Raw genomic sequence first — 12,692 nt, 5'->3', positions numbered from 1 at the left:
AGGAACACGGAGCAGACTGTTGGGCCAGAGGTGATCCCAGCAATGAAGGTGTGTAGGAATTCAGGATGTTTAGCAATCTCAAACCAAACTCAGCCCCTATTAGCACCAAAGTTTGGGCAAATTTCATCGCCTCTTTTAACTGTTTCTTTACACATAAAATGGAAGCACTGAATATAATGCCAAGGACCCGTGAAGTTAACAAAGTCTTAAACTATTTTTACGACTGAATCCAATTCCTCCCTAAGTGGCTTACCAAACAAAATGTTAGCCTTGGGGGAGCACTATCAGTTTTCATAAAGCAATAATTAGCTTTCATTTACTAACTATAACCTTCTTATTAAAAAGCTATAAAATTAAATGTGTCATTGTACCAAAAATGACAAATGAAACAGACATATCACACCTTCCCACTGTGACATGGTTAGATGGCCCCAGAGTGGCTTAAACAAAGAGAGATGTTGACTAATAAACCACCAGACAGGACGTCCCCTGGAAACATCAGGGGGCCTGCAGTGAGCCTACTGTGCCAGCAGGTCTGTGACATCTAGAACAATGCAACACTTCACTTTTCTTGTCTTTGCTTGTTACTCGTTTTTTTTTAACCTTCAATAACCCAGATGGTGACTAATGGAAGTGGCTCAAGAAGGCACGTTACCAGGTTGTAGAACGAGCACCAGATTAGGAGTCAGGAGTTGCAAGTACAGTTGTCAGGCAGGGGAGGGGGATTACCCTCAGATACCAAAATTGGAGAAGGCATAGTATTTGTACATAACCTGTACACATCCTCCCTTTAAATTATACACTTTAAATCACCTATAGATTACTTATAAAACCTAACACAATGTAAATACTTATAAGTACAATGTAAACAGTTGTGAGTATGCAGCAAACTCAAGTTTTGCTTTTTGGAACTTTCTGGAATTTTGTTTTTTCTTTTCAAATATTTTGATCCACAATTGGTTGAATCCATGGATTTGCAACCCCCAGATATGAGGGCTGACCTCTAACTATCAGTATGACAAAAGGCAAATCACTTAACTTTAAAGAAACTCAGCCTTTGTTTTCCTTATAAAATAAAAGCACTGGGCTAGAATTCAAACTGTGCTCCTCAAAACACTCAAGCGTTCAGCAAGTCACCTCAAAGTCCACTGGCCAACAACGGTGATGTGCCACAGCCCTCCCCCCACCACACCTTCAAGAAAGCTGTCCAGCTTTTATTTGTATTATTTAAGCTTCTGATTTCTATTTCATGTACCTTCGAGAAACACAAAATGAAAAACTTAAGATTCAACTCAATTATTACATTTTATTCTAATAACTAAATAATAAAAGACAATTCCTAAGCAGTGGCATTTGGGAGCAACGTCACTTCACTGCTAGGATTAGTAGCAGACACTCCTGTGTTTCTGTGTTTCCTGTATGCACCCTCTTACAAAGATGCCAGACCAGGTGTGATAAGGAAAACAAGAGTGACTGGTGATCACAGAAAAAAATGGGACTAATACTGTAGTAATAATTAGAGCCAGGAGGCATGTGCATGCTGAATGAAAGTACTTAAAGTGTTTTAGAAAACCAAATTAGGAGCTTCTTCTCAAGCCCAGGATTTAAAGACAATGATTCTCCACCTTCCACCTAAGCTCCTTGTTCTCCTAGCACCCACCAGGTGACCTCATGCACCCTCACAGCTTCCCTCTCCATCCCTCTGTACACTGATGACTCCCCATAAACCTGCATCCCTAGCTCCCAGCATGCCATCTCCAGGTGGGTTTTCTACAAGAATCACCTGAAATTCAACATAAGCCACCTGACCTCTCTCTTTTCCACACCCAACCTGCTGCCCCTTCTGGATTTCCTACTCAGATGAAGACAGCATCACCAAGCCTGTTAACTCAGGTCAGAAACCTGGCTGTCAACTTAACACCTGCATCTTTAACCAAAGCACATTCAGTCAGGCAGCACCAGACCTGTCACTCACTTTTCCCCCATCTTCATCCTCACCCTCTCCTACTACCCTCGCTGAGTATCACCCTCTCTCGTGTACCTTACATCCCTTGCCCTCTATCCTGCCCTCTCTAATTCATTTTCAACATAAGAAAGAACCTTTCTAAACCGCAAATCTGATCTTAATACTCTCCAGTGTTACAACCACCGGGATAAAGCCAAACTACTTTAACACTGCTTTTACCGTTTTCATTATTGGGCCCTGTTCTTCCAGCCCCTCTTGACGACCCTCCAATTTGCACACAGTGCCATTCTCTCTCTTTCATCTAGATGTTTGTTCTATGTTCAAAGTATTAACAGTGCATTGTCTCTCTCGCCCACACCCCAGTTCCCATCCTCCTCTCCCCACTCCTCACATCTGGCTACTGCTCACTCTGACCTCACCTCCAGGTTCACTTCCTTTAGAAAGGTCTTCCCTGACTCCCTTCTCCTTGTTAGTTGCTCTCCAGCTGTATTTCCACAATTCTCCTAGTTTTTACCTGTTAGCCTAAATTAAAATGATTGGCTTGCTTGTCTGTATTTTCTAGTAGTACTTAAGCTTTGCAAGAAGATGAAATACCATTGGCCTCACTTTTGAATCCCAAGAGGCTGGCAGAAGACCTTGTACAGTGACTGGCATTTATTAGGCACTACATAAATATTGAATGAACTGAGTCTCTCAATTCATGCTAACGTTTAAGATTAAAATAGGAAATTCTCAACTGTTTTTGCTAGCTGAGTAATCTTGGCCAAGTTACCTTGCTTGGGACCTCAGTAGCACTTATGTAAAATGAAGGCTTCTGACTATGAAGGGCTACTTTTTTTCCAAATATAAAATAATAATAAAAATACTTCTGGTAACTGATGAATGGAAATTGAAAAATTAAGGTTTCTTTATTATCCTATAAATCAAATTCCTACAGTGAAATGTACTTAGAAAATAAAAGCAAAAGCACTTTACAAATACTGATACATTTATACCTCACATTAACTTAGAGGTAAGTAAGTAATCACTAATCACCTCCATTTTGTAAGTGAAAAAATTTAGGCTCAGAAAGGTTAAGTGAAGTGCTCAAGTTTACACAGCTTTAGGCAATGTAGCTAGGATGCAGAAGGGAAACTGAAATGATAATTCCCCCCCAAAAGTGACCTAGAGATTCAGTGAAATCCCAATAATCTCAACAGGCTCTGTGTGTGTGTGTGCGTGTGTGTGTGTGTGTGTGTGTGTGTAAATGTACAGACTGATTCCAAAATTTATATGACAATGCAAAGGGCCTAGAAGAGCCAAAACCACCTGGAAAAAGAAACAAAATTGAAAGACTTACACTATCTGTTATCAAAAGTTATTATAAAGTTGTAATCAAGATTGATACTGACGTAAAAGAAAAAATGATCAATGGAATAGAGAAGAAAGTCCAGAAATAAGTACACACACATATAGCCAACTGATTACAACAAAGTTGAAAGGTAACTCAATACATGATGCTGGAACAATTAGATATCCATATGCAAAGAAAAGAAAGAAATTCACATCATTTACAAAAATTAATTCAAAACAGATCACAGACATTTACATAAAACTATAAAAATTCCATAAAATCTTGGGGGCCTAGGATTAGATAAAGATTTCTTAAATATGACACAAAAGTATGATTCATATAAGAAAAACCAAAACAGAACTACACGAAAATTAAAATTTTTCTGCTTTTCAAAAGATACTGTAAAAAGAGTGAGAAAATAGCTCTAGACTGGAAAAAGATATTTGTCAATCACATGTCAAATAAAGGTCTTGCATCCAGAATAAATAACTCTCAAAATTCAATCAAGTCTATTAAAATACCTGGGCAAAATATTTGAACAGACATTTCATCAAAGGCAATACACAGATGGAAAATCAGCATATGAAGAAATGTTCAACATGATTAGTTACTAGGGAAGTGAATCAAACCACAAGGAGACACTGTGACACATGTACTATCATGGCCAAAATTTAAAAACTGAGCATATGCAGTCTCGGAGAAGATGTGTCGAAACCGGACCTCTCCCACACTGCTGGTGGACATGTAAAATGGTACAACCGCTTTGGAAAACAGTTTGGCAGTTGCTTAAAAACTTAAGTGTACATCTACCCTATGACCCAGTCATGCCATTCCTAGATATCTGTCCAAAAGAAATGAAAGTATATACCCAAATGTTTGTGGCAGCTTTATCTGTAATAGCTCCAAACTGGAAACAACTCAAATGTCAAAAAGGACAAATTGGGCTACATGCATATGATGGAATACTACTCAGCAACAAAAATGATGATGTATGCAACAATATGGATGACTGTCAAAATAATTATGCCGAGTAAAAATAAGGCAGACAAAATGTACATACAGTATGTATATCTACATACATATGCATATGTATATATGCATACATGTATTTACAGAATTCCATTTATAGAAAATTCTAGAAAATGCACACTTATGTCTAGTGCCACAAAGGAAATCAGTGGTTATCTTGGGGTAAAAAGGGAACGACAAAAGGGCAGGAGCAAACCTTTAGTGGTGACGGGTGTGTTCATTATCTTTATTGTAGTGATGCATTCATGGGTGTATATATACGTCAAAGCTTACCAAACTGCACAGTGTGAGCAGGGCCAATTTAGCGTATGTCACTTATAGCTCATGGTGACTCCTAAAGAGTGCACAGGAGCCAGTGGTAGAGAAGGGACCGAGACTCTTCTCAATACTGGAGACTGAGAAGACAGGAAGAACAAGGTCAGGGGACTCCAGTCCATTCAAGATGATGGCTCCAAAAAAAATCCTCTAAAGAAGGTAAGCAGCAGTCTAGAATGCAACAAAGGATGATGCATTAAATCAGTCACAATAATCAATCACAACTTCCACCCCTTTTACACCCGGTCCCCTAAAAAGTGAGTCAGACAACCAGGGTCAGCTTCTCCACAATGTGTCCCTTGAAGTTCACACCGATCCCTGTACCTAGTTCAGCACTAAAATTACAACGCAGCAAAAAGAAACGCTCAAGTGACACAGAGCTCTGTGCCTGAGAGGAGGAGGCCTTTTACAAATCTTGACACTAAACAGTTCTTACTTGAAAGAACATTAGGTTATACTCCTGATTTCAGCATTTTCTCTCCCTCCCTTCATTGTTTCCATATTTTAAAGATGTGAGAAAGAAACCACCCACCCTCGCCCTCAAGTATCTTACTGCTGCCATGAAAATGGCTTCAGAATCCGACTGTCTTCATTACCATAACTTTACTATTCAGAGACTTGCTCTGGAGTTAATTGTTCACCACAAGAACTTCTGAAAGACGTCAATTCATCAACAGGAGGCACCAATAAACAAGTTTCCTCTTAAGACTCTTCAAACTCTTGCGTCAAAATCCTTGCCTGGCTATTGCCACCAGTCCCAAACTGTTACCTTGGGATCCTTACCCAATCCTAATCAAGTCTCTGTTGAAGGATCTGCCTTAAATCAAACATTCAATTTTCAGTAAAATCCAATCTTGCCTTTCCCCCTCCGAGACACCGCCAAAGGTCTGTGCCAAGGTGGTGTTCTCCTTCACCGCAGAAAGCCATAACCTCCACTTTGTCTTATCACTTGGTTGGTTGGTGATTTCTGGGGAGCCAGCATTCAAAAGCTATTGCTAAATAAAATGAACACCCTGCAAATGGCAACATGGAAACTTATTTAGGTGATAATATTGACTAACAATTAATCAACAATTGGGGAGCACTAGCCTAAATGGTGTTCTGGAAGTCTAGATCTAAATATTCATATTTTATTAATATATTTAGATGGAAAAAATTGAGAAAATGTTTAGTATACCTGCTGGTGACACCAGGACAACTCACAAGGAAGAGTGCCAAAATGAAGAATTTATGGAAACACAACTTCCAAAATTAAAAATTTGTTTAAAAAATATTAGACTATTGATGAAAGAAACATGTCTTAAATGAGGAAGGACAAAAGTTAATTGGCTTCCAGATTGTTTCACCCTCAACTTAACAAACCAAAATCTGTATCAAAGAAGCAGCCCCACATACGAGCACATGGGGACCTCATCTGAGGGTACACTAGTCCTCCTATGCTCCCCTTTCAGGCCACACATTTCAAGGGCACCCCCTTCTCTCCCACTCCTGGTGCAGTCAGTCAGGTCCCCGCTTCACTTCCAACTGCTCAGTCTCTCTCAGTCCGTCCAGAGCTTCAATAACCCTCTTTGGGCTTCAGCCCAGTTCGCTGCCCACCCGAATTTGTGGTCAGCCAGTTCAGCCCTGGCCTCCTTGATTCACTCATTCCTTCAGCATCCTTCACCTGGCAGTCCCAGGCCAAAATCACTCCAGGTGCTTTCTTATTCTCAACTACTAAATGGGGGATATTCCTAACAAATACAGTTGTGGAGCAAATAAAGATGTAAGATAACTGTTTTCTCTAAATTACTCTACAAGCCTCTATTATGACAATGACTGCTACTGAGTTAAGAACTATGCTAATTTGGTTCACAGCAAATTTGTGTTATTTTAGTTCAACTGAATCTTCACTGAGTTGGGTAATAGTTGCCTCTTGGTCCTTTTGCATCACGCTCCCTAAAACGACATCCCAAATGTATCCCAGTCAGAGCTGAGCTCTAGTTCCAGCTCTGCCACTTGCTCCAGGTCATTTTGAGCTGAAAAACAGACACACTCCAGGGTAAGCTTACTTTTGTATGTATAAATTGGGTTGAACTAAACTGTTTCTAAAATCCCTCGAAGCTCTGCGGTTCTGAGATCTTACTTTACTGAGAAAACCGAAAGCATCCAACACTCTGATCTTCCCTCTTCTGCTTTTCAAAATGGTTCTGTAACTACCGTCGATTCCTTCTTCCCTTTCCTTGAATACCTCAGTCACCTGTCATCTCCACACCATGTCTGTTTTCTCTTTTCTAGGAACCTCATACTCTCATGGGCATCTTCACTCCCACTTAACTCCTTGATCTAAATACCTATCTTCCCTCCTTTGAAAAAGGAGATTTTCTCTTGACCCTGCAGTCCTCTCTAGCTACTATCCTGTACTCCCCTCCACTGGCACTTCTGACAATAATTACCAATATTTCACGTCTCACTTTCCTCAGCCTGACACTTGGCTTCTAGGATCTTTTGCTAAACTCTGTTCGCTGCCTCACCCTCATTCCTAAATACTAGTGATGATATCCTCTAAGCAGTCTTCCTTCTTTAGCTCCCAGGACCTCATTATCTTGATGCCTTCCCTCTGAACACGGGCGCCTCCCAAGGCTCTGTCTTCAGTTCTCTCCCCTCTCGATCCTAATCAAGTCTCCTTTCAGTTCCCATCACCAGCTTGAACCACCTCTCTATTTTAGAGAATGCCACACCTGCCCAACCCAACTCACCTGTCTCACTCCCAACCTGCAAAATTGCCCAATCATTTTTTGCTTCTTTCCTAAGTCTCTTATGTTGTAGACCAAAATGTGTCTCCCAGCAGGCTATTAGCCCTCCCATGATCACCCTTGTCCAGGTCCCACCCCTAGTATCTAAAATATGCATCCTCTCTCCCAACTCCTACTCCCTTGCTCCCCTAGACTTACTATCCATCCTCATCATTTCGTATATACAGCATTTGCAATATACTCCTATCTGGTTTCTTTGTGGCAGGTCTCTCCCCCTTCCAACACTTTCTACAGACTGCTGCTAGAGTGACAGGATAGTGTCTCTGCAAAAACTTCCCAGTAGCTTCCAGGAGTCCATCGAAGAAAGCTCAACCTCCCTCACAAGACTCTCAAACTCCCAACCCTAACTTCCAAACACACACAGCTTATGCTCCAGGATTATCAAACTAATTTTAGTGTCCTGTGCCTAGAACACGGATTCAAGAAACAGTTCCACACATCCTTTGCCTAAATGCCCTTCCCTAGCACATGTCCAACTGGTGAGCCTCCAAGCATCTTTTAATTACAAGCTCAACCTTCATCTCCTTTTGAAAGCCTTCCCTGTCATCTCTGTGTAGTGTCCAGCTATGCCCTCTATGCTAATGATTAGCCTTGTTCAGAACTGTAATAAATCTAACTCATATATATGCCCTGGGGGGGGGGGTTCCTTGAGGTGGTGGTCTTGGGATCTTTCAAGTATTACTCCAGCATTTAGCAACTGGGAACACTCCCCTATGGGTAAGAAGCACGTTTTCACTTGCTAATGCTCTAGAGCAGAGTCCTCTTTCAGAATAAGTCTCCACATCCTGAACAATGCAAAGGTCATGCTAATAATACCATTGTAAAAAGACTACAAGATGGCACGACAAAAGCAGAATATAACACATCTCTTCTGCTTCTTTCATCAGTTTCCTAGGAGTTTTGCCTTTATTGCAACTTGAATGGAGAAGGCACTTAAAGAGTTTATATGCACCAAATATTAACCAGCCTCCTATGTGCAAACTGATTTTATAACAGCCCTTGACCTGGAAATACAGGTACATTCAGATATACACCCTGATAAGAAAGGACAGACAGAGGATAGAGTTCAGTGACTCAAAGCTTGCCAAGTCAAAAGTTCCTTGGGATAAACTCTAAAAGCAAGCAATATTTTACACATGGTTTGAAAAATGCTCATCCTTGTCTGAGAAATCTTAACAGAACAGATCTACTGTCAGCTGGGTATGTATTAATGAAAACCAACAATGCAGCAGCATTTATAAATAAATACATAAATATACAGCAGTGAGGTAACCAAGTCACAGATAGCTTGAGACAACAGTTCTAATGAATCCAATCAAACCAGAGAAGTAATTTCCATTTTAAATATATTAGGGTGTTAAGAAACTAATTAATTCAAAACTCATTTTATGGATAGCTTCCTCGAACATGTTTTTTTCTTATTAAAAGTGTGTTACCTTCTCCCAGTTAAGGAAGTGAACATGGACAAGCTGGTATTTCCTCGATTCTAAACTATACCAGTGTTAAAACAAAACAAATTCCAACCTAATTAATTCTATTTTCGGTCTAGTTTCCAAGGCAATTTTCACAAAAACTATTCTCAGCCCACTGTTTCCAGCTTTGTAACATCAACCTTCAGGAGCTGGAAACTTACACTTTGTGTAATTCCTTGACACATGTGTTCTATCGCAGACTCATTTTATTCCACCTGCCTATCAAGGATAGGAAAAAGAAAAAAAGGATCTGTCTTCCCATAGATTCTGAAGGTTCATTCCTAAAATCACTGTTAAATTATTTCATGATGTTGCATGATATGTTTCTACCAGGGCTTTATAACTTGGGTCACCTCAAGCTCACCAGCATCAAGGTCCAGGTGGAACCCTCCCCAAGTCAGAACTGCAAGTGAGTCTCAGGAACAGTACAAATCAGAAGAAAGGGAACCAGGAAACAGGTTCTAGTTCCAAAAGGCCACTGACTTGACCGTGGGCTACCTACTCCACTTCTGTAATTCAAACTGCAATACCTGCTTCCAAAAAAGAATGCTTCTAGGCACAGCCTAAGTGCTCGTAGCTTTTAAAATGAAGTAAAATTTTATAAACAGAAGATTTTATACAATAATCTACGGTCTGGCCCAGTTTCCTACACCATTCAGTCTAAAACGTCATAAAACTGCGTTTGTTCCCCCTAAAAATTCCCACTCGCACTACTGTATTACCGAATAAGCTGAACTTTGACTCTTGAATATCTTTAAAAAGAATGGCATTACATCTACCTATTCTTGAATGTGAAGCAAGAAGTGGGAGTTTAAAAAGTCCTCATGAATTAAGGTGTCAGGTCAAATGAAATCCCCTGCCGTGGAATCAAAAGAAGCTGGAGGATTACAACTGAGCCACTTGCATGAGACGCTCAAACCTCCAAAACCTCTTACACTGAAAAAGGACAGAGGAAACGAAAGTGCTGATGGAGGAGCGCAGAAGCCGAGCCTCCGGCGTCAGGATCCAATGACATGCTAGAACCGAAGGTGCATGTCTTAAGTTTAGCCCTTACTAACTTTGTCCCTCTACCGAAAAGAGGTGCGAGGTGGGAGCTACTAGAAAACAGCAACTCCCAGGATGGCAGGTTCCATCCCAATGCTAGCGTCGGCCCCAGACCCCGGGGAGGGGACTGGAACGGGCAGAAACTATATTGGAGTCAAGTTGAATCATCCAGCTATCCTGGCAGCAGTCGCAGTCATCCTGGGAAACGTACCTTCGCTGGAGTCCCACTTGAGTAAGAAAGAAATTAAGCCAGGCCGGGAAGGCGGCGCAGCCGTCAGCTTCACCTGACATTCCCGTGGAGCCCCACCCTCGCTCCCAGGTGTCCCAGCCCAGGTGTCCCGGGTGTGCGTTTCTCGCGGCTCTACTTACTTTGTCACTGGTGCTCTCGGTTTCGTGGTCGCCGCCGGCCGCCTCTCCCTCGCAGGGTGGCGGCGCCACCGCTCCCCCGGGGCCGGGGCAGCCTCCCCGGTGCCTGAGCTCCCACATCTCCCGCTCCCGCTCCCGCGCGGCCGAGGCGGTCTCCTCCAGCGTCCCGAAACCCGAGCTGCGCGCAAGGTCTCGCCGGCTGGCCTCCCCGCCACCCCGCAGCCGCACACTCGACGTCCGGCAAAGCTGTGGCCACTAACACGCCCCCACCGTGGAGGAGCCGCCGCCGCGCGGGTCACCCCCAAAACGGCATCAACGAGCAAGCGCTCGAGGCCGCCTCCAGCGAGCGCGGCGCCAGCAGAGGGGCGAGGGGCGGGCGCCAGGGGCCGGCTCGGGGTGCAGGGCAGGCTCGGGGCGCCCGGCCGGAGCGGAGAAGGCGGGGGCGCGGCAGAGCCCGGTTGCCGGTTGCCAGGTGCGCGTCCCCACGCAGAGGCCCAGGTGGGAGGAGAAGAAAGGACGGGGAAGGAAGGAAGAAGCGTGACCTGCTTCAGCGCTTTGCGGGGCGCCAGCCGCCTGGGCCCTGCCACTCCCCGCCCCGCCCCGCCCCGCCCCCCGGACTCCGGAGTCGGCCGCTCCCGGCCCCCCTACACCTTTCTCCCTGTTCCTGCCTCCCGCAGCCAGGTCACGCGCCGCAGGCCCCGCCCCGCCCCGCCCCTCTGCGCTGCACTGCGGTTCCCACAGCCCCGCCTCCATCGTAGAGGGGTGACGTCATGGGCCCGGACCCAAGGCTCCACCCAGGTCTCCGCGAGCACACAGGTGGCGGCTTTGAGAAAAGGTGGGAGCGGTGAGGGCTGGAGCAAAGGGGAGGAGCAGGGACGTGAAGAAGAGACGAGCAACGAGCTTGGAAATGAGGAGTGAGAACGTGTGGACTCGTCACCGAGCAACTGGGAGGGCTGGAAGAACCAGACACCTGGTAAATATTGACAGCACTCAGCATTACCCCTTCAAATGGCTTCCCTGGCCGCATCAGCTTGACACATCGGGTCGTGTCTGAGGTTCAGAAGCCTACAGAAGCAGAAACTTGTCTGGCAGGATGAACTCGATGACTCCGTGGCCTTCTGGCCCAGTGTCATTACCTTCAAAGTAGGGGATGCGTTTGTCTCACTGGGCATCCTGGGATGGGCTAGCCAGTTTCAATCACATACCCAAACTCTGTCTTCCAGGAACTCCAGTATTGAATCTCTCCAGATTCACTGCCGAGGGTCTGAGGTGCCATGCAGTGCAGCTGCCAACCAGCTAATCTCTGAGCAGTCATGGACCTCAGGCTGCTAAAGCTGGAACAAGAAGGGCGCACGATCTGCATTAATTCCGTTCCAAATCCTGTTAGAAGGTGATTAGTTTTCCTGACACATATGTGCCACCTGGTCATTTACTGACAAGCTGACAAATGGGAAAATGCGACAGGCTGTCATACAAACAGGACAACGTTCAGAAAAGCACCCTTATAGAAATAAATCAACAATATAAAATTCTCAAGGTCATTACTGGCACGCTGAAAATAAGTAACGTTGTTCTGAAAATTTAATAACACACAAGCAAAACCAAAAAGTCAAAGTAGGACGCATTGAAAGGCAAAACACAAAGACATCATTTTACTTCATCAGACAAATCTTTAAAGCTCTGGATTCAATTTGGGTCGCCATATTTTCAAAGGGATGGAGAGAAAAATTGATCAGTCTTATCGGAAGAGTAACAAAATGACAAAATATATGAAAATAAGTTCTTTGAGTGACAGTGATGGTGTGGTCTTCCTTAAGGAACAGAAGACCATGGGGTGACTAGTTTAATCAATTGTTCTTCATTTCTTTGGAGAACCAGAAATGAAGGGCTGCCTGATTGTGTTTCTGGTTGCTTGGACAACCACATTATGGCTGTTGTCGCTTGCCCTCTCTTTCTCTGTTGCCCTCTGTCAGTTCAGTCTGTAAGTCAGAGATCGGAATTTTTGATTTAGGCCAACCAGAGGAGCATCTTGTGGTAAGTTACTGAAGGACAATTTATGTTTACACTCTTATTATTAATGAACCTGCCTGGGAAAATAATGGTGTGCCATCAAGCACATCTGACTAAATATCAGAGGAGCGCGTACAGGAGTGTAATTAGAAGCACGGTTTTATATGGGCAACCCTGGGTTCAAGCCAAAGTTCTGTCTTCTAGCCTTGACCCCATTAACTTTATGGAACATTTCATCACGTACAGCTGAAGCTATGTCCTATCCAATATGCCCAATCAGAGTTTAAGTAATAACTCTTTATGTAACACTTTACAAAGCACTTTCATATACATTATTTTATTTATTCTACTCAACAACCTCTGAA

The 12,692-nt window shown here is 43.5% G+C and overlaps 1 protein-coding gene across 1 annotated transcript in view; it reads right to left on the bottom strand.

The window, feature by feature from the left end:
• Positions 1–11,369, bottom strand: part of CDS1 (CDP-diacylglycerol synthase 1) — a 65,296-nt gene extending 53,927 nt beyond the window's left edge. The window contains exon 1 of the mRNA XM_031433224.2: positions 10,321–11,369. Within this exon, the coding sequence (XP_031289084.1) occupies positions 10,321–10,437 (117 nt within the window). The 5' untranslated portion in view covers positions 10,438–11,369. The remainder of the gene's footprint in view (positions 1–10,320) is intronic.
• Positions 11,370–12,692: the final 1,323 nt, after the last annotated feature.

The sequence above is a fragment of the Camelus dromedarius genome, chromosome 1 (genome assembly GCF_036321535.1).
Source record: "Camelus dromedarius isolate mCamDro1 chromosome 1, mCamDro1.pat, whole genome shotgun sequence".
Taxonomy (NCBI): domain Eukaryota; kingdom Metazoa; phylum Chordata; class Mammalia; order Artiodactyla; family Camelidae; genus Camelus; species Camelus dromedarius.
The sequence above is the reverse complement of the archived record's forward strand: the minus strand, read 5'-3'. Positions and strand labels throughout refer to the sequence as shown.